Source organism: Vigna unguiculata, chromosome 3 (assembly GCF_004118075.2).
Source record: "Vigna unguiculata cultivar IT97K-499-35 chromosome 3, ASM411807v1, whole genome shotgun sequence".
Lineage (NCBI taxonomy): Eukaryota > Viridiplantae > Streptophyta > Magnoliopsida > Fabales > Fabaceae > Vigna > Vigna unguiculata.
Window position 1 is genome coordinate 58,910,077 of NC_040281.1, and position 22,078 is coordinate 58,932,154.

At 31.3% G+C, this 22,078-nt stretch overlaps 2 protein-coding genes across 2 annotated transcripts; both read right to left on the reverse strand.

Annotated features, from left to right (window-relative positions):
- Window positions 1–1,171: 1,171 nt before the first annotated feature.
- Window positions 1,172–9,411, reverse strand: LOC114178072 (WD repeat-containing protein 75). Its single transcript, XM_028063768.1, has 15 exons — window positions 8,964–9,411; window positions 8,681–8,863; window positions 7,891–8,296; window positions 7,647–7,765; window positions 7,467–7,544; window positions 6,730–6,870; window positions 6,611–6,655; window positions 6,317–6,480; window positions 6,004–6,082; window positions 5,836–5,921; window positions 5,176–5,305; window positions 4,281–4,413; window positions 3,910–4,055; window positions 2,328–2,517; window positions 1,172–1,932 (listed from the first exon to the last, which is right to left on the reverse strand). The coding sequence occupies exons 1-15, from the start codon at window positions 9,258–9,260 to the stop codon at window positions 1,727–1,729; spliced, it is 2,403 nt and encodes an 800-aa protein (XP_027919569.1). The 5' UTR covers window positions 9,261–9,411; the 3' UTR covers window positions 1,172–1,726.
- Window positions 9,412–18,713: 9,302 nt separating this feature from the next.
- LOC114176341 lies at window positions 18,714–22,078 on the reverse strand. Its single transcript, XM_028061357.1, has 4 exons — window positions 21,729–22,078; window positions 20,698–20,795; window positions 19,203–19,273; window positions 18,714–19,113 (listed from the first exon to the last, which is right to left on the reverse strand). Exons 1-3 carry the CDS (start codon window positions 21,970–21,972, stop codon window positions 19,220–19,222), a joined length of 396 nt encoding a protein of 131 aa, XP_027917158.1. The 5' UTR covers window positions 21,973–22,078; the 3' UTR covers window positions 18,714–19,113; window positions 19,203–19,219.

Sequence of the window (22,078 nt, forward strand, 5' to 3'; positions counted from 1 at the left end):
AATAAATATTAATAGCTTAGTATTTTTATTATATTGGTGGTAGGTTACATGGGAATGGGATGAAAGTGTTTTTGGTGCTGAAGCATGTAGTTTTCAAAATAGAAAGGCACAAACATGTCCTACATTTTTGAAACGTAAATAGAAAGAAACACACAGAAGAAAGATTTTAAGAAATTGATGAATCATAAGATGCCATCAAATTACTATAATTTTTTCCATTATAATCGTTGAATAACATTATGTCAAAGAGAAGGGATATCACGCAAAGCAATCACTTTCTAGCTGAATATGTTGAAGAGCGTATATAAATTGTTTAGGATATCACTGTTGAATTTCTAGGAATAAGAAAATGAATTTGTATTGTATTGCAAAAAAAAAGTGGCCAAAAATAGGAAGAAACAACTGTTAATGAATGAATTTTATGTTATTTTGTTAATTTATAATTGAAACTTAGTTTCTTAACACTTAATATATTTAGTGGTTATATTTTAATTGTGAAATTTGCAGATTGGCCTGTATAGTGCGCTGTAGTTTGTGAAAAATAAGATGGTTTATGGTATGAACTGTACAAATAAATTAGTTGCAATACTAGTCTCTTTACCCACCACTAATTCCCAACAATAGAGATACAAATTTTCCTTTCACGTAGATCAATGTGTGATCGTGATTTGTTATCTACTTTGTCGATTTACTCCGTCAGCTACCAAAATGATGAAACAGTTAATTCAGAATCAATTCAATGCTATGCATAGCTTGCTGAACTGGGCACAAGTAAGCCATGTTGAAAGAGAGTGATAGTATTCAAGAAAAAACAATAAATACATACATTTTCTTATGGAAAGGGAGTAGGTGATCATTGGCTTTATGAATTTCTGACATGCTTTCCTAAAGAATAGGGATATTGTCTATCCAAATAAACCAACGTCATAATCTGTGATAGTCGTTTGCTGTAATTCCTTTTCATCGTCCCTTTGTACTTTCCATTGTTCAATTTCGATGTGTACACATCCACTCATTTACCAACAACGGACGTGGTCCTGCTATCAAATATATACATATATCCCCAAATGGTTTTACTTTCATTATAATGCTAGTGTCTAGGACAAATATTGAGGGGGAAATGCAATTATAGTATAGGTTCATAATAAACCAACGAAGAATGGACAAAAAATTAGGTTAAAATGAATAAGCAATAAAGAGGGCAAAACCAGATTATCACTAGGTATTTAGGATCAAAATTCCTAACATTAAGACGTAAGAATTAAGCACTGTAGCTTCTACGGCATTCGCCGCTATACTACCTAGACTCGTTGACAACGATTACAAGCATACAACATGGCTACACTGCAAACTACCATCAATCATTACTCTCAAAAATTTTACCTCATCAAATAACTTATAACTAAAGAATATATAAATAAAAGGTCACACTAGCATGACAAAATCGGTGTTGGAAGGAGGATCTGAGGTAACAACTCAAAGCCGAAATCTTTTGTTGTCCCATCTTTTCCTGCATCACTTAATTTGACTTAGAGTCCCATCATGTGAAAATGGCAAATTGCTAATGCCAGACCAACCTGCAGAGGGTGGAAGGTAGTGTTTGAACCAGTCTTGAAGGGCACATACAAATATCTTATAGCCCGGTCTTTATGTCTCTCTCTTGAGGTCTGCTGAGTGACGTGAAAGAAAAATATAATCCACTGATGGGTTTCGTGTATGTAGTGTGTCATTCTACAGTCGTTGTCCTTTTCTCCAGCAAAGACTCCAAAAATTCCGAGCACAATTTGGTGAGGGGGGGCAAGGAATGGGATGATCCACTAAATATGGTCTCCCAGGGCCTCTCGGAAGCAGCAGATGGAATTGGTGAAGCTATGTTCCTTTTCAAATCGAACTTGGGTAGCTCTCCATAAATTGACGTGTATCCAGATTGTCCTGAAATTCAGAGCATAAAATGCAATCTATTTATGAAGGGCTTCTTTACCGTACAAGCTACCTTATTGCTAAAACGAACAAATTTAAGTCGAGACAACAAGAAGAATGTGAAATTTGTTTAACAATACAACCCATTCAATTCTTTCTTTCTTTGTGGGACGTTTCGAATAAGAGTGTTAGAGGTGTTAATTTAGGCTACATAATTAAACAATAACGTTGAAGATCATTTCAAACAAAACCAGACTTAACCATTCATTTTAATCGTATGGCCATGATTTGCTCCTCTCACTTTCATCATATGGGTTAGAACTTGAACGTATGACCTTTTGTCTTCGTCCCTAGGCATGAAGCAGAAAAGTACAAAACCAAACAGAACACAATAGAAATCATCGCACCTGTTTCTTCAAACACACGATCTTCCTGCCCAGTGAAACTAAGCTCACGGGCTTCTTTGCCAAATGGATGAAAGATGACATATTCACGATCTCCGTTTATATATGCAAGCAGCACGTGCGATGCTCTCCCGTCAGTAATTGCTGATTCAGATGGCTCTCCTTTGAGAAAAGCAAGTCCCCCTCCCTTGGCCTGAATGAGATAAACAAGACGGGAAGAACAAGCAAAGCAACATAAATTGTCAAACATACGATAGAATTTAGTCAGGCACTCAATCGTTAAAAAAATCAATTTTGGAAGATATTTCTCAATACAATTCCTAAACAATATGAATTATTATCATGCATACCCTGAATATTGCCAAAGTGCGGGGAAAATAAAACGAAAATTTAGTGTCTACTTAAATCTCAAAAAACCAACGCAGAGACTGGTTTGCACTCATTTCATTATTGTTCAGCAGTAAGCATGACATAGACCACGAGTTTCATCCCAGACCACCACATCTAACATAATGGCATGACAGTTTTGTCTAGTTTTATCAAACATTTGTTATGTTGGCACCAGCACCAGAGCTACAGCATTGCAGATATTGCAGAATGGTAATTTGCCACCAATGGTGTAGCACATCTTGCCATTTTACTGGTTGAATTTTATACATATTTAGGCCTTAAAAAAACATTATAGGGATTTGGTAACGGGAATCTAAATCCAGAAATTTCTTCGTTCCAAACTTCAAATTTAATAAATCTCAAACCACCAATATCCATCAACCTATGCCATATCCACCATGGCTATGCCAGTGCACATGACCCACTCTGTCAATCGTCAAGGGAGGTCCACTCCATCACTCCTTGCAATGAGCACCATCGTCTTCAATAAAGATGTCAGTCTCTAAATATCTTAAGTACTGCTTTTTTATCTTTTTAAATTGACGTGAGTTCAATTTGTTTTCATTTATCTAATTCGTTTTAGATTCATTAATTTCTTCCACTTTTTCACACTCGGTTTTATGCTTCTAAAATATGTTATCCACTTTCTCTTCTATTCTATTTAAGATTCTCATCATTCATTTCTTTAGGTTTCATTTTCAAAGTGGGTCAGTCGGACTATCTCTGTATTTTTAGCTTTCTGGTTTATATTATGTCAACTTCTAAAAATTGAGAATGAATCATATTTACTTTCTAGTTTCTATTTTTATAGTATAGCATATTTCTTGTCTAATAACATGCCTGTGATATAGACCACTATTGTAAGTTTAGTTATTTTTTCACAATACAACATCCAAAAGGCTAAGTAGATTTTTGCCTTTCAATGATGGACCACCATGTGCCAATGATAACACTGCCTTTGTTGTTAAAAGGAAAAATGGTCAAAAAAGTGATGGTATTCAGGGAAATGCAGTTTGACTAAATTCTGCACCGTAATAACCGATATTTGGTAACAAGAGAATAAAATAAAATATATTTCTTCGTTAAATAGACATAACTTCCTGAGGGGACTAGTAATGTGCATTTAAAACCACTGAATAGTTTATACTCTATTTTTGACCTGCAGTCAAATTTCAGAGATGTAAAGGATTTGTACCTTGCTTACAGACCAGGAAGCCACAGGAACAGGATCTTTCACGTTGAATAACAAGATAATCCCATCACCTTTAAATGTACAATCATTCCATTCAGGAAGGAGAACAAGGACGGCAAAATATGACAAATCTATTGCAGAGGAGACAGCTGCAAAAGTATGCATCACAATTCTGTCAGACCAACACAACTCTCATCACGTAGTCGCAAGTTTATATAACGGAAGAACATGCATGAAAAATATCAATCAATAATTTAGACTGTTCTACTGACTGCAAGGAGACACGAATTCAAATGATACATGATTTCTACAATTGAATACAACAGACATTCAAATCATAATGTATCATAAGGAAAAGAAATAAATCGTCAAACCTTCTATTTGGAGTCTGTATGACCAAGATGTGGCTAACTTTGACATACTCCAAACAGACAGCTGTGGTTTTGAACCATGTGATATGGACAGAAGATAATCTGAGCTTCCAGCAAAGACAAGGCTTGTGATAGGCTAGCGAAAAATACAACAAATTAGAGATAATGGGGGGAATGAGTAAGAGCAGTACTTGATGAATCCTAAACTATATAACCCAAAAGCAATATCATAGCTATGCACACTCAAATACAACAAATAGAAATTATTCTCACCTGTTTTCTTATTCTTGGATAAAATATATTATAGATTCTAAATATATGGCTAAATTGGTTTTAATTCTTCAGCAAGAAATAGTCGGTTTTGATCTTCATAAGCTTAATAAATTTTAAAAATGGTTCTTGACATCACTTATAGTGGCATGGCATACATCTAGATAAGCCACCACGGAATCGATGATGATAAAACAAAATTGGCTGCATGTCCTGCCACGGTGAATTATTTTGGGGCTTTTAAAAGGTCCAAAACTAACAAAGTTTGAGGACTAAAATGAAATTTATCCATAATTACAATAAACAAAAACATATTTAAGCCTCTTTATTTTTCTTTTTTCATAGTCTAATGGTCCAGAATTTGAAGTTTTGATGCATACTGCTAGATACAGACCAAACAACAATTGCAAGCTGTTCTGCCTCCTATACCAAGCCTTAAATTGTTAAGAAAAGTCAACTGTCAAACACACAACACAAGTGCTAGCAAATAGTCAAATTATAAATTTCACATATTGCATCAGTATGTTTTATTTATAAACATAGAACACGCTTATAATGTGTTTAGAATCAAAGGAATGATAATAATAGTAATAAAAAAATAGGGATGACTAGGGTTCAAGAAGATTACCACCGGAGTTTCCCCTATAACAGCAACAAGGACATTATTATTAGGATCCCACAACGTAATAACAGTGTCTGCTGCAACAGCCAGCACAGAACCATCAGCTGAAAAAGCAGCAGCTCTCATGGCTTTATTTCTGCAGAGGCGTGATGTATCCACATCATAAAAATCAGTTAGTTGTATAATCAACTTATTTCGAACAGAAGACAACAGCTAAATCATATTCTGATCATCCTGCTGAAGACTATAATTATGTTCTTAATTTTGCAAATCAGTAATCCTCTTGAAGTGCTGCCAAGAAGCCAAATTCCAACATCATGCAATACTCCAAGCGGAAAAACCAACAAAGTAATAAAACAGCTGCGCACAATTAGGCATTCAGCAAGGAATCTCTGGAAACCAAAGAGAACTTCATGCCACTAGTAATCATCTTCATTGTATTTAAAAATAAATGTAGGAGAAAGACTTTGTTCTTATCTGATATCCATAACCAGTGATCCGTCCAATATTTAAATGATAACTAATATGTTCAATAATGTTATCCCCTTTATTACAAATTCAGGGCTCATAAAGAAAAAACCTACCAAAATGTTTGGTAGGTTTTTTCTTTAACGTCTATAGCCTACAACAAAATTGAGTTAATTATAACATAATGCGATTACATACTTGTATGACCCAACAGCATGACACATCCAACCAGAATTCTGAAGCATCTGGCCTTTGTGCTCAATTTCTTCCTTGCAGACCCATACCTGAAACATGAAGATAACTAAATAAGCACCAGAAACTAATACTAAGCATACTAAGCATGAATAACAAACTATCCATAATGACCTTGAAATCTCCACCATACGATGAGCTTACAGCCATGTGTCGTGTTGGATGGAAAGCAACAGCAGAAATATGAGCATCCCTATCAATAAGTAGATATGCGTCAACTCCACTTTCTAATATATCTAAAGGCACTAGCCACTCAAAGTTCACCATAAAAGGAAGAAGTGCAGTTATAGAATAGTTTTAAAAAACCAATCACAACATTGAAAACAATTGAATACGCCATACTATTACATTATGAGGGCCATTAATATAACCATGATACAGCTTTGAGATTTTCAATTTTTCTCAATAAAAAAATCCGTGTACAAACCTGTGAGGCTCGTAAATAAGGGTGGATACTGAAAATCTCTGGTTATCATCCAAATCCCAGAACTTCAAACAAACAAGACCTCCTATTCCATCTTCAGGAAGTTTGACTTCAACTGTACCCATCATAGAGCCATCGATGGACAGCTCCACCAAGCTCACTACCAGCTGTAACCACAATATTCCTTTTAATAGATTAATCATCAATCAAATCCTTTATAAGCTGAGTTAAAATGTGACAATAAGATTTAGAATTTATCAAATCAAATTAGAAGAAATACATGTAACAAGCACATACCGTGATCTCATCAACTGGTTGATGGTTTCTTTCACATACTTGAACCTGCAGAAAAACAAATTCCAACATTAGAATTTTGACATGGCTAATTTAAAAAGAAGAAACAAATAAGGCACTACCTCATAAACTCCCCGATTAGCAAACAAGCTGTAGAATTGGATACGATAGTTTTCTGTCTGTACAGCCACTGAGCCAGAAGTGCAGTCGAAGGAAACTCGGCTGGAAAGACCTTCACATATATCTTGAGAAGACAAAGGGGGCTGCAAGCACATGGGCAAATACGAATAAATTGACATAAATGAAAGTTATTCTATCTGGATTTGTTTTAGAAAGAAAAGATGTCCAAGCATGGAAGTTTTTATAATTTCCCAGTATAGGATAATAGAGAGGAAACTTAAAAGAGATGAAAGGTAAACTGTGTTCTTGAAAAGCCAAACGAAATGGGATTCATATACCCAACAAAAAAAGCAAACTAACAGACTAACAAACTGACCTGTCATAACAAAGCAACTGAGTATAATAGATAGACATATAACAACAAACTGATTCATTGTACAAAAACGTATCAAGAGTACACACTACTCTAATACTCAGAAAAGTTTGATGTGGAAATTAGTTAAAAAATTCACCTCATCGAAATCAAATATTTTTTTAAAATTAGCCATGATGTTTCAAGCTTACAAGCCTAAGTTTAGGAGAAACTTAAATGGTTGACCTTTTAACTTTACAATTAACAATAATTTCTAAAATGAAGTCATATAATCAAAATCAGTGGCTTTACAGTGCATTAGGAATGACATTAGTACATGGTGAGCAAAAAAATATGAACACAAAGAGAACAATCATAGGAACTAACCTTGATACCAGAAATAGACTTTATTATTTCCATTGAAGGCATTTTCAATATATGGATTTGATTATCTGCACAAGATAGCTGCAGGCCTTTAATTAGTTAAACAATTTAAAGAAGTAGTTGTCAGGACAGACCACGAGACTTCTAATTCTATATATTCAATTAAATATTAGTAATCCTTACTGAGGAGAGAGATGAATCAGGAGAATCTACAAAATAAAGAAGTGGCGACCCAATTCTTGGTAAGGGTTTCTTGTTTCCTGTGTCTAACTGCCAAAGCATAAGAACCCCTTCCTTCCCACCTGATATCAAATGAAGTCATATAAACAATAAATTACATTGCTTGACATGCGTAAAAGAATTCGAACACACATATATGACCCAGTTCAATGACTCCTTTCATTTACTACAGGCAATATAATTTTACCTGAGTAGAGATAGGCTCCATCTGAAGAGAAAGATAAATGACTCACTCCAGAAGAGTGCCAATGCCAGGTGCAACATGATTCAGCATCATCATTTTCCCTTACCCCAGGTTTATCATCGTTATATGTCGGTCTTCCATTCACTAATCCACTACTGTTCAGGAATTTCTGGGCTCCAAATCCTCTCCATATTAAAATTCTTCCAGTTACATCACCGGCAGCCACAATTCTCTCTGTAGGGTGGAATGCAATAACTGTAAAGGTCTTTGTATGATGCAGGGTAATCTTCTTAGACACAGCAGAATCAGAATCCATTTTAGGAACTTTCCATATATGAAGTTTCCGCTTGTCTTTTATACCCAAAAATTTTCCCGAGGGACTTATGGTTAAAGATTCTGGTTGTTCAGTCTGTCAAAAATTGAGAGAGCATGGATATACTTAAGAAACAACAAAAATGAAAATAATTAAAGTGCACTCTCATATATGTTGACTGACGACATCTGAGGATGAACCAATGAACAGAAATCACACCATTTCTGATTCAAGGGCAGATTACTACAAGTAGACATTGTTTAGGAAACCACAACCTTCAGGCACTGGTTTTAATCCACAATAAAAAAACAGATACTCCAACAAACAACAAAACAAGCCGTCCACACATTATTATCAGCAAATACATGAAAATGCACGCGATTGATTGAAATCTGTGAGCAGAATGCGCTCATTAAGATTGGGTTTTTCACAGCCCAACCTTTCATAATGCAATCATTCATTCTTCAAAAAAACAATTACCTGTCTCAATATTAGGCTGCTAACAGTATGAAAGTTGGTCAAATTACACTTCCTAATCTGTCCAAAACCTGCATTGGGGCGATTGTCCTGTGCAAGTCTACTTTCAACAGATACGTAAGCAATAACATTGGGCGACGACTTGGCGTCTTTTTCTTCGCTAGTGGACAATGCCGAAGGCACCACCTGTATAGGATATACAATGTATGAAAACTAAACACTAGGTTTCCTTTACTCGCATTTAAACTCGGAATAGGCACTAAGAATTAACAAATGAGCGTGTTACCAGGGAGAAAATGGGAAAGTGAAGGTCAAGAATCTTGACGCATTCGGGAACGGAGTAATCCCATTGGCGAATTGTTCCGTCGATAGAGGCAGTCCAACAGTAGGATAGCAACGAGGCAGCGGTGGGAACTACAACGACGGTGGTAACGAGGGCGGTGTGGCCTTGGAGTGAGGAAACGAGGGAACCGGTGGCGGTGCTGAAAACAGAGACGGAGGACCCGCTGCAAACGAGGAGGCGCTTCCCGTCCTTTGAAAAGGCAGGAGCCGAAGAAACATAGTTTAGCCCTCCGCGTATCATGCTGCCAAAACGCTGGCCGCAAGTGGAACTGTGAGGGAGGGAGAAAGAAGAGAAGAAAAAGGAAGGTAGAAGAAGAGAAGAGAGCCGGCACCACCTTTACTAGGGTTTTTGGGCCCTGATTTCGATTTTAAGCAGGGTTTTACTTGACCCACAAAACATACCACTTAATTCACAGACCTTGCCTCGCCCTATGTTTATTCGTTCTTCATTTTTTTTTTTTTTCATAATTATATAAATAAATAAAAGGTCGAATATTGTTTTTCTCTTTAAATTATTTTTAAAAAATTATATTTTAATTTTATATATATATATATATATATATATATATATATATATATATATATGATTCGTTGTTTTATGTTAATATTTATTTCCTAATTTTATTTTTAAAATAATTTTTTTCAAAATTAAAATAATTATTTTATCAATATTATTTTTAAGTAATTACTTGTTTAAATTTAACATTTTTCTGTTTTACTATTTTTTTAAATTTAACTATCTTTAACTAAAACATTTCTTACAAATAAATAAAAATTATTTATAATAAAATTATTTTCATAATTCCAATTTTATTATTTTCAATATAATTATTTGTTAAATTTTTAAAAATTAACCTTACTTTTACATCTCTTATATACAATTGTTTATCTTCTTTCTTTCTTTTTTCTTTATTCATCAACTATTATTTTTTTCATTTTCTCTCCGTTCATTCTACTTTATTTTTAATAAAAATTTATTTTGTGTATTAACTTAATAACATTATCATATCATCCTCTACTAATATAATTTATGTTTAATTAGTCAGATGGTATCCATTTTCATTTATATATTTCAGTTTGGTATCTATTTTTAAAAATATGTTAATTGAGTCCCAACTTTTGAAAAGATGTCTCAATTAGGTCCTTTTCATGAAAAAACTATTAACACCGTTAACGCTATTGATATTTATATCAAAATTTAGTGATAAAAGTCATGAATTAAGTTAACGACTTTAGTAATTATTGTCTGAAAAGGATCTGATTAAGACATTTTTGTCAAAAATTGGAACTAGATTGACACATTTTGAAAAATAGGTACCAAACTGACACATCTGAACGAAAGTGGGTACCATCTGACTAATTAAATCTATAATTTACTAATATAATATCGTGCATATTTAAAAAATGAAATGTGTACACACAAATAGGAATGTCAAAAAAAAATTGTACTCATAGGTATCTGCGCATAAAACCCGCAACGGGTAAAATATGGATATTGTAAATGGATACCGGCAAATAACGGATACAGATATTTTGAATACCCGCATGTTAACGGGACGGGTACATGATCATAACATTCTTACCCATGTATACTCGTACCCGCTATATTCTAATTTAAATTAAAAAAAAACATGATTAAAATATTAACATATTGATTTTAAATGAGTTGTTTTTTAATCAATTAGTTTTTTAAAAAAATAATTTATTTGTAAACTGTCATTCAACACTATTTAAATGAGTTATTTGAACTTTGTTTAAAACTTATGAATGTTACATATTATATTTTATTTAAATTGACTAAAATATGTTTTTAAATATTTATTTTTATTTTTTTGAAATACGCGCGAGTATCTGTTGATATTGAAAAATTATATAGGTACCCGCATAACGGATACTCGACAAATGTATATTTATCCAGTGAGTAGGGTATGCAGGAACTATTATCTATACCCTACCCATCCTGTTAACATCTCTACACACAAACATGATAATGTATGTGTTTACACATGTTATAATAATACTGATAGTAACAATTTTATTTTTTTATTGTATAAAAAATTAACATAACATGTAACATTTATTTTCACCAATATTTTATAAAATAATATAAAATTATTTTTCTATAAGTTAGATGTAAAAGTTGTATTATAATTTATTATAAAATATTACATTATCACTATCATGCCTGTGTGTATGTACTTTTTAAATATAAATGATAGTATGTTAGTAGATGATAATAGTATAGTGTTATTAAGTTAATATATAAAATAAATTTATATTTATCAAAAATAAAGTGAAATGAATAGATTCAAAATAAAGTGAAATGAATAGAGAAAATAATTATTGATGAATAAAAAAAAAGATAAACAATTTTATAGAAAATAGGTAAAAATAACCAATAATTTTAAAAAATTAAATAAATAATTATATTGGATGGGAGACCCCTATCAAGACTCCAATCGCTATAGCATCCATCTTCTAAGCCTAATAATTATTGATGAATAAAAAAAAGATAAACAATTTCATAGAAAATAGGTAAAAATAACCAATAATTTTAAAAAATTAAATAAATAATTATATTGTATGGGAGACCCCGAACAAGACTCCAATCGTTATAGCATCCATCTTCTAAGCCTAAACAGTTCACAAAACTACAATCGCTATAGCATCCATCTTCTAAGCATATCACTAATTGAATTATTGATTTGCGTATTAATGTACGTACGCACGTGGCAGTCTACGCACCCCGATCATCGAAGACCTTTAAAATAATATTTAAATTTTATTAAAAATAGTTTTTTTTTACTTTAATATATTAGAGATAATTATGATAATTATAGTTAAGTTTGGTTAAATTTATTTTATTCGTTTATAACAATATATAAAGATGATACCCTCTTTTGTGTCCATATTTCGTTATTCCAATTTTATTCTTAATTATTATTTTAAAAACTAATTATTTTATAAATAGTTTACTTTTAACCGGTAGTCTACAAACATCTTTTATCTTCAATGATTGTTTTAAAATTTTCTCTTATGTACATGTTTTATTTTTCTAATTTTACATTTAACAACTATTTTAAAAATTCATTATATATTCTTTATTGAACTGAAATAAACCGAACCAAAACGAATTAAACTAAACTGAACCGGACCAGACCGAACCAAACCGAACCGAACTAAACCAAACTGGACCGGACCGAACCGAACCGCACTGAATCGAATTGAACCGCACTAAACCGAACCCAACCATACTAAACCAAACCGAACCAAACTGAACCACACTGAACCAAACCAGATCGAATCGAACCACACTGAACTAGACCGCACTAAATCGAACTGGACCAAACCGAACCAAACCGAACTAAACCGAACTGGACCGAACCAAACCAAACTGAATTGAACCGAACCAACCCAAACTGAACTGAAATACTCTTTAGTTGTGTTGAATTTTAAAACACATTGAAAAAAATTGAAGAAAATTTAAGGGAAAATTTTACACTTTCATAATTAATTAATATAGAGCAAAAGGAGAGTCACTTTGTAATTGGCGCAAAAAATGTCATACCCAAAAGTTTTTTTTAGTACGAACACCACAATCATAAGGTCCCTCTTAAACAATTGAAACATAATGTTTTTTTCCAAATTAAATATAGCAAGTGTATAAACAATAACATAAACAATTTGTATACTTTCAATAAATTAAAAACATCCAAAGGATAAGCTTGAATTGATTTGTATTCACCTTTCACACAAATAACTAATTTGTCAAAGTGAAGAACATAGAGTTCCGAAATTGGTAAGAGCATAAATGTTTAAGAAACATATTATAAGACGCGATAGAAAAAAAGGTGAAATGGGAGTAGTGAAACATTAAGTATAAAAAAAATGAGAAGAATGCAAAAGACATATAAGATAATAAAAAAATGTTAGTTAGGGTTAAGGTTCAAAAAAGGACATATCAGTTGGGTGGGATGTGAGATGTTAGAATTGCAGTGAAGGTGGTAAGGTGGGACGACGAGAGCAAGGCGACATGGCCTTATATAGTAATGACGGAGATGAGAAGCTCACGATCATTGTCTCAATGGTGGTGATTGAATTAAAAAATGAGTGTGCATGGTGTTTAGAATAAGAGGCAATTGAAGTAAAAGGAGAAAATAAAATACATAATTCAATTAGTGAGCAGTTAACCGATAGAAATTCAAGTTTTTGAAAGTAAACGGTAAAAGAATACTATTTAATTTTATTCATTTTTTTACTTTAATATTTATTTTTTATTAAAAATAGTTTTTTTTTGTTAATTTAATATAATACAGATAATTATAGTTAAGTTTTGTTAAATTAATTTTGTTCATCCCTAAAAGATAAATAATTTTATAAAAATGATATATTCTTAAATATAAAGAGAAAATAAAATAAACAAAAAATCATAACAAAAAAATAGCAAAAGTAACGTACAACTAAAGGAAGATATCAAAGATATTCGATATATATTCATGAGACCTATCGTTAATATATTGGTCAAGTCAATCTTATCAATGTTTTTCTTTTTTACAGAATAACTAATGCTTCCTTTTAATATGTTTTAATTTTTTAATTTTTAATTCCTTGATTATTTTTTAGCCTTTTGTTACTTTTTGTTTTATTTCAAAAGGTCCAAATTGATATTTTTACAATCTTGATTTATCTTAATAATTTCTTTTAAGGATACATTTTTATATGATTGAGCGTACACATAATTCCATGTTATAATAAAAGTAATAAAGTCTACTACTATTATGAGATATATTAATCTATCCCAATGTAGATGTTAAATTTTGTCTAAAATAACTACAAATATCTTATACATTGGCAAAATATTAAGGGTAAAAATATAAAATTTATACCATTTTGAAAATTTTATTTAATAGACAATAACTAGATAATCAAATAAAAGAAATGAAGAAGCACATGCCAATTTTTTTTCCAGCAAGCACGTGACATTATAAATGCAATAAGTATGAAGGAAGGAAATATCTAATACATTTAAAGGTTAATCAACAAGTAATTATAAAATATTTACAAGAAGAAATAAAAAATACATTTTCTACTGTATTAAGATGATTGATTATGTCGTCTATTCTTTATATATTGTTATAGATGAATGAAAAAGACTTTTTTTTTTTTCACTCCTATGATTCATAACAACAATCACATGTTTCAAAACAACCTTCTACCCTTCCTAAAAGGACTTCAAGATTACCTATTCAACAAGATTTTTGGAACAAATTTTATAAAATTCTAAGAACATGATTTCCGACATATTTTGGAAGAAAAATTTTGAAATTAAATTTCTAAAGCATATGAAATACATTTTGTAAAGAGCTTTCTAGACCAGAATTTTCAAAATAAGCTTTCTAGAACATATGAAATACTTTTTTAGATTAACTTCTCAGAACAAACTTTTCAAAACTTATAAGATGCAGTTTGGAATAGGATTTTAAGAACAAGATTTTCTAAACAAATTATTCAGAACGAGTTTTCTTGAACAAGCTTCCCATAAATTATCATCGGTTTACACTCTCTCTTATTGCTTCCTCTCAAAATGATTGCAACAACAATGGAGAACAAATGTGTAGTGACAATAGCGACGAATGCGGAGGCTCGGTAGCCACAATGACATGGTTCAACAATGAAATATATTTTAATATTTTTGCTTTTAGCATGGGAGTTAAACTTAACTCAAATTTCTATAAAATACTAAAAAATACAAACACACAGGCGCAACAACGCCTGTGTTCTTGCTACAACAACAAAAATCATTACCAATTCATACTCACCACAACAACAATCTTTGTGTTTATCAAAATATATGCATCAATGAGGTTATTACTATTTCTTCAATATTTGTATACTATTACATATACATTTAATATCTTATAAGTAAATAACAATATTCAATGATATTTTTTAGTTATTTAAAACTCAACAACTTATGGACCATGTCTTCTACAAAGAATTAAGAAGACTGCTTCCAAGGTAAATAAAGATTTTTTTTTATTTATACATAATTCAATTACTACATTATATTTTTGTTATTTGCATATATATACATACATACATATATATATATATATATATATATATATATATATATATTAACAATAATATTTACTTTTTTTAAAATGCAGGAAAGCTGAAACACATCCTAAAGATCAATCTTTATTTGGCCTCCCAATTAAAGAAATGTTTAAGGATGTAAATCTATGATACTTTCATTTACTAATTTTTTTTCTACATAATGTATGTAGTAAATATATATTTCAGTTTTTTAACGAATGTATATTTATAGACACTTACTAACTAAAATAGTTTATATGTTTATAGACACCTACCATTGACTCCATTATATATAGCTCATTAACTCCAAATTTTGATCAAATGTATTAAATATTAGTTGATACACAATCTTACAAATTAGTAATTTACTGTTTTTTTTTTCAACCCATCTACGTATACCCATCATAAATTATCACTGATTATTCTTAATATTATACATATAGATACATAAAAAAAGTGAACAGACATACGTGACAATGCCTGTGTTTTCGTTAGTTCATGAAAAATAACCAATAAAAACATATTTTACATGATCAAATAAGTATATAATTTGATTTAAATATAAACTATAACTTTTTAAAATAAATTAGAAATGAAAATCATATTTAATCTTGATTCATCATAGATTAGATTCATAGTCAAAAGAAAAAGAAAGATAGATGGCAATTGCTTCCTTTACTTCCTGCACCCCGATCAATATAACAAAAATACTCTAAAAAAGGATGCTAGAAGAATTTATTTCGAAAAGGTTTTCCGAAAAGTATTTTACATATTCCGGAAAGTTTTTCCAGAACTCCTTTCATTTTAGAATGTCGGTCAATTTCATTTTGAAAAACTATGATATAAATTTTGGGGGAAATCTGTTCAGAAAATTGTGTACCTAAATGTCTTTCACATGTTTCAAAAATTGTATTCGGACAACTCATCTCCAAATTGGAGATGAAGTGTTATTCTGGAAATTCCAAAATGTATAATCCAAATAAGTCAATTTTAAAAATTGATAGATTCAGGAAATATCCAAAACTGTAAGAAAAACTTTCAAATTGACATTTTGTCTTTTACATTTTAAATTTAACATCTTATTAACAAACACCTTTCAAACGATTTCAAACAAACCTTTTCAAGTTTTGTTTTTAAATAATGTATTAATAAAAATTTAGAAATGGAAAAAAATAATTTTTAAAAAATTAACATTAAAAAAACCAAAGAGTAATATATATATATATATATATATATATATATATATATATATTTTATTGTCTTATATTATTTAAGTTGATTTTTTTCAATTTGATTAATTTTCTTAAAATAATATATATAAAAAATTAAAAAAGAAACATATATATGGTTTTAAAAAAAACATTACACGTCCCTCCTGGAATACATTCGTGTTCATATGGGTCGAGGGATAAATCTTCCTATAATTCTCAAAATGGTTTATTAAATGATTTTTTGACTTTGGTTAATTATGGGCAATCTTTCCTTCTCAAATTACTGAAGTTTACTTCTATTTTTGAAAAAATAATTTGTTTGATTTCGGATATAAATTGATATCCTTTATTGTTAGTCAATCTATAACCTGAATTGTAGCCTGAGAATACATCATTGAACCAGCATATGAAAATGTAGACATTAAATCCCTATTGAGAAAGTTTAAGATCAACTGGTAGTCAAAGTTTAATACTGGTCTTATTACTAAAAGAAATATGGATCAATGACAAGCAAATTATCAACAAAAAAAAGGACTAAACAAGTCTTCATTGACTTAAGAGACATTATTAGTAGTAGAAAAAACAAAGGTTATTAGCATAATTAACAATAGCGACAAATATGAAGGAATTCGAACAAGTAATCAAGACAAAATCAACATCATAAGGACTGACTTTGAAGAAGAAAGCAGTCAATTCAATACTTATGACATGTTTGATTAAAGAAAATAAGACATGACAAAATTTTCATCATTAAAGTTTGGAGTATAGATAGGAGACTCAACAAGATTCTCGTAATTGAAAGTTGAAAAAGAAAAAACATAAGTGACAACATGTTTATCACGACTACCTTGATAAAAGATAAGATATTTTCATGAAAGAATCTTAAAAAGTAAAAATAAGGACAAAATTGTAAATTATGCAAGGGTATTTTACTAAATTATGTAAGTTATAGTGTTTTATTATGTATCTATAAATAAGTGTATCCCAATATTGAAAAACAAAGAAAAATAATGAGTTTTAGATGTAAGTATTTTTTAAGAGTTTGTGAAAAAGTTTTATGAAATAATGTTTATGAAGTTTTGAGTTTTCATTTTAAAGCATTCTCTTCGATGAAAAATGTAAGTTCTATTTTGTTTTTCTTATGTTTAAACTTTTTCTCAGTCATCTTATTTCAAATTATCGCTAAAATCACCTTATTGTATCAATTCTATCTTCGATCCTGTTAATACATTTTAATTTTAATTTTAAATAATTCATCGATACTAATAAAATAATTGAAAAATAAACAATACTAAAAAGAATTTACACTAAAAAAACCAAAGAATAAAATAGAATATATATATATATATATATATATATATATATATATTTTTGAATTTGCGTTTTGGTTTTTTTATATTATTTAAAGGTTAACTTTTTAAAATTTTATTTAATTTTTAATCTCTGTTAATATATTATATAAAAATAAAATTATATATATAAATAAAATTTAAAAAGTTAAAACAATATGTTTATTTTAATTTTGTTTTTAATTTTTTTAAGTTTCTTCTTTAATTTTATTTAAATGTTAATTTCTTTTAATTTAATTTATTTTTAATGTTCTTATTTTAAAAAATAAATAAAATTGAAAAAAAATCATCTTTGGAATATCGATAATCTTCTTGACTAGATTTCGAAATCCAGTATTACCCTACATAGGATCCGATACTTGTGTGTGAACTGATAATTGTGTGAAAAAGTGCCAGTAAAAAACTCAAGAGTCATTTAAGATATTTTAGAAAAGTTTGGAGGCGCAGAAGAAAAGAAAAGTTGGAGGTACAAGGACAAAACCCCAAAAAATGATTTGAATAGGAAAAGTAAGGATCTATCAGTCCATAATCAAGGAACTGTTGCGTCTAGTGAAGGATTGGGTCAGAGCACCTTTTGAGTGGCCCAAATCATAACGAACATGGGCTTGATACGCACCATTAATGAAAATAGAATTTCTCATCAAAGAATATGAAAAGAGTAGTCACTTTTTGAGACATTACAATACAATGTAATTAATATATATTCAAATAGATTCTTAATACTAAGCAATTTTGAACAACCTCTGCAGCTTAGAAAATTATATTTAATTTTACTAACTAAAATCTACATTTAAAACTCATCTAAAAAAATGACTCAAAATCAAATAACAAAATAGTTGAACTAAAACTACTTTTGTTTAAATTTTAATTAAATATATCTTATGTTCAGTTTTTTAATATCTCCAATTCCGGATACCAATCTCCAACCTCAAGACTTACCTGAACGTGCTACTCTAACTCTTTATTACCAATTATGTTTACAACTATTTTTACTACACAATCCTGCATTTTCATGACTAAGATTCTCCACACACATGAAAACCAGTTAACTACTGATAACTAATGATTTTTCTGTTGAATATCTAATAATCAGTATTGCTTGCATAGGGTTTTCGCAGAGTTCACTCCAAATAGGGCAAACAAAATGCTTACGAGACAACCCTGCCATCAAGAGAAGCCCAAAAACACGACCCAGACTACAATACAAAAACAAAACATTTGCCCCAGAAAATAACTTGGTAATTAGATTACAGGTACCAGAGACTGTCCAATCAGACTCAACTGGCAGCAGATGGAAAATAACCATTGAATCATATCAATGGATGTAGATGGAATAACTTTGATATATCAGACCCATTCATTCTACTCCACATGTAAATACAAAGGTATAAATATACTCAAAGCAAGTGTCTTCACACCTCACTTTGGAATAATCCTGCATAATGATACCAATCATCAACTTAAAAGGATTATGCATACAATTCAAGGATAAATAAATTGCAAAAATAAGATACTCCTTCTTACCACCGACTCTAGGCAAATCAGACATTCTGTACTTTGCTTGATACCTCTTTCATTTTGATGTCTCCTTTTTCCTACAGTCAAAATCTCTATTCGTTAGAAGTGAAAAAGAAACTCACACGCACTCACATTGCTTATTGTGCAGGTCAGATGAGAATTCACTTATGGTATTGAAACAAGCAGATAGGCCTCTTGTAAGATTAAGTCTCATGCGACACCATTAAAAAACCTTGCATAATAATCCCTCTCACTACCAAGTCAATGCAGCACCTATAACACTGATGCTCTTCGATGCTCAAACACAACTTAACAACAATCCAACTTTAATAGTTATGTATATTTTTTAACACAAGCAATGACAGAACTTATACTTACTTTTAAGATTATACAGACTTCCTGAAATAAGATTGTAGAAGTATTCAAGCATTGCTGATGCTTATACATAGTTGAAAAGCGAGGTACATGGCACATTACCAGGGCATGACATACTACTAACTAACTAACCCATGTCCACATCTACTTGATATATATCAGAAGTCCAAAAACAAAAAGGTTCTTGTTGAAATATAAGTCCAACTGGTAGTCTAACAAGTTAGCATATCAACATAACAGTTCAAATCATAATTACCTGATACACAATACTCTTCAGTATGGGTACAGGTATCTGGTATGCAGCAAGCTACCATGTCAAATATATGACATGTGGGGGATACACTTAGTTCGTACATTTGGCTTTGCAACAATTATACTTACACTAGGTAATGTGATATTTTGTATCAATCGTAATTACATAACATTAACATATTCATGAGTTATTCTAGTTATTAGTATAACACTCTTTTTTAGAAAAAGTGAAATCCTTTGGACTGATAAACTCACGAACAATCCAATTGAGGAGTAATTAACCATTTCTTACATTTTTACCATTTACTGTTTCACCTACAGCCCCATTTAGTCTCCCTAGGACACTCTGAAGTGGAGTCATCACAGTTCTTTTTAAAAGGCAAGTGGAATTATCGCAGTGATTGAGAGACAGTACATTTCCAATCTCCTCATCTCGCTACCTCGTCCGTTTGGTAGGTGAAATTCAGCTTTACAGGATATGGGGTCCTGGTCACAAGATACATCTTCTTCTCTTATTTCTCCTTCTCATCTTTCTACATGGGTGTTTTCCATTCACCCCAAAAATCAAACTAGCAAATTCCGAACCCAAAAGTCTCCATTGGAGGCTCCACCACCCTACATCCTCTGCCTCAACTTTGGCTCAACATGTTTAATGTATCAAATTGCAAATTAGAAAAACCCAGCTCACAAAAGAACCGTGAATAGGTAGCCATGAACCAATTTGGGGTTCTCAGATGAAACCACCAAATTTGGTGGTAACTTGGTCTAAATTAAACAACCAAAGGGAGCCACATCAAAACAAGCAAAAGAATATCTAATTTTAAAAGGACACAAACACTAATCTTGCAAATATGAGTACCAGTAAATTGCTTACCATTCCCTTGCTCTCATAATAATCATCAAGAGCCCACTGATATTTTGACTGATTTAATCCAAACCAACGTGCCACATGGTCATCCAAACTTGAGTGAGCTGTAAAAAGAAAGTTCATGGCTATTGTAAGATAATAGTAGTGGTTCTCAGAATAAACAACATAAGGAAAAGCCTCAATCAAAAGACCTATTGTATTGTAGGATCTGAAATCAAAATTAAAAGGAGCACAATACATGTTGATTCATATATTTTTGTGCAATGCAAAACATTAGAAATATAGAGTGCACTACCCCAACCATACTGAAAGCAATACACACATAGGCACAATCAATTACAACCATTTTTTACTAGAATAAGGAAAAGGTGATTTGCAGAGTTACCATAAAATGCTCAGCCACGGTTTCCACTGCCCATGGCCGTTCTTGAAATTACTTAATCCAGAGCATGTTTGTTTTCACTTCAGCAAACCAGAGAAGTGCAAAACAAAGGACCCACCCACGGTTATTTCCGATCACTATGTAACCAAGTTACCAAATTTCCAGTTTTCTTACCCCCCAAATAATACACATTTTATAAAGAAATACCAAACTTCCGGGCGGTATTTGGTAGGAGTCTTAACAAAACTTAACAAAAGAAGAAGAAGAAGATGCGTTTTGTCCAAAATAGTAAACCAAAAACACCAACAAGAATGCCAATACCCAAAAAGATTCCAACAAGACTAGGTCATACATTATAATAACTCTGGAGTCGCACGCATAATATATATTTCTGGCATCAAATCAAGGTGTTTCTAAAAGTAGATAGAATTATGATTAAACCATTTACAAAAAATAAACGTCATCCATCACAACAGTCACACTCTATTAAGCAACTCAGTTCAAATTCCAAATAACCCAAAAACAGCTTTAACTTACCAACTTTAGGCCTTACTTATAACTTTAATTTTATATTTTTATAAATGTTTGACACATTTTGTTTTCGTCGACACAGAATCTAACCTAACCTAAGAGCTGAAAAGGGTAAAGTACGTACCGGTTTGAACCTTGTTAACGGCGTTTCTGAAGATGCCAAAAAGGGAATCGTCGGAACCGGAGAGGGGTTTGGGGGAAGGAACGGTTTTAGGAATCTGAGGCGGCGGAGGGGCGATCTTGGTGGTGGTAGTGGTGGTAGCAGTGTCATCGGAAGGTTTGGGAGTAGACGGCGGCGTCATGAAAACAGTGTAAGGACCGATTTTTCCGATAACCGGTGGCGGCGTAGATTCCGCGTTAATCGGCATTTTGGTCGGAGAGAGAGTGTGAAAGTAATGCTTAGTCTAAAGAGTGAGTGTTGAGTTGTGTTGTGTTGTGTGTGATATGTTGGATCTTTTGTCTTCCTATCTTAGT

Coding starts and splice junctions, on each gene's coding strand:
- LOC114178072 (XM_028063768.1), bottom strand. CDS start 9,260: ATGATACGCGGAGGGCTAAACTATGTTTCTTCGGCTCCTGCCTTTTCA. Junction 8,297..8,680: donor GCAGCCTAATATTGAGACAG/GTAATTGTTTTT, acceptor AATTTTTGACAG/ACTGAACAACCAGAATCTTT. Junction 6,656..6,729: donor CTAATCGGGGAGTTTATGAG/GTAGTGCCTTAT, acceptor GTTTTTCTGCAG/GTTCAAGTATGTGAAAGAAA.
- LOC114176341 (XM_028061357.1), bottom strand. CDS start 21,972: ATGCCGATTAACGCGGAATCTACGCCGCCACCGGTTATCGGAAAAATC. Junction 20,796..21,728: donor CGTTAACAAGGTTCAAACCG/GTACGTACTTTA, acceptor TTCTTTTTACAG/CTCACTCAAGTTTGGATGAC. Junction 19,274..20,697: donor ATTATGAGAGCAAGGGAATG/GTAAGCAATTTA, acceptor TTTTGACTGTAG/GAAAAAGGAGACATCAAAAT.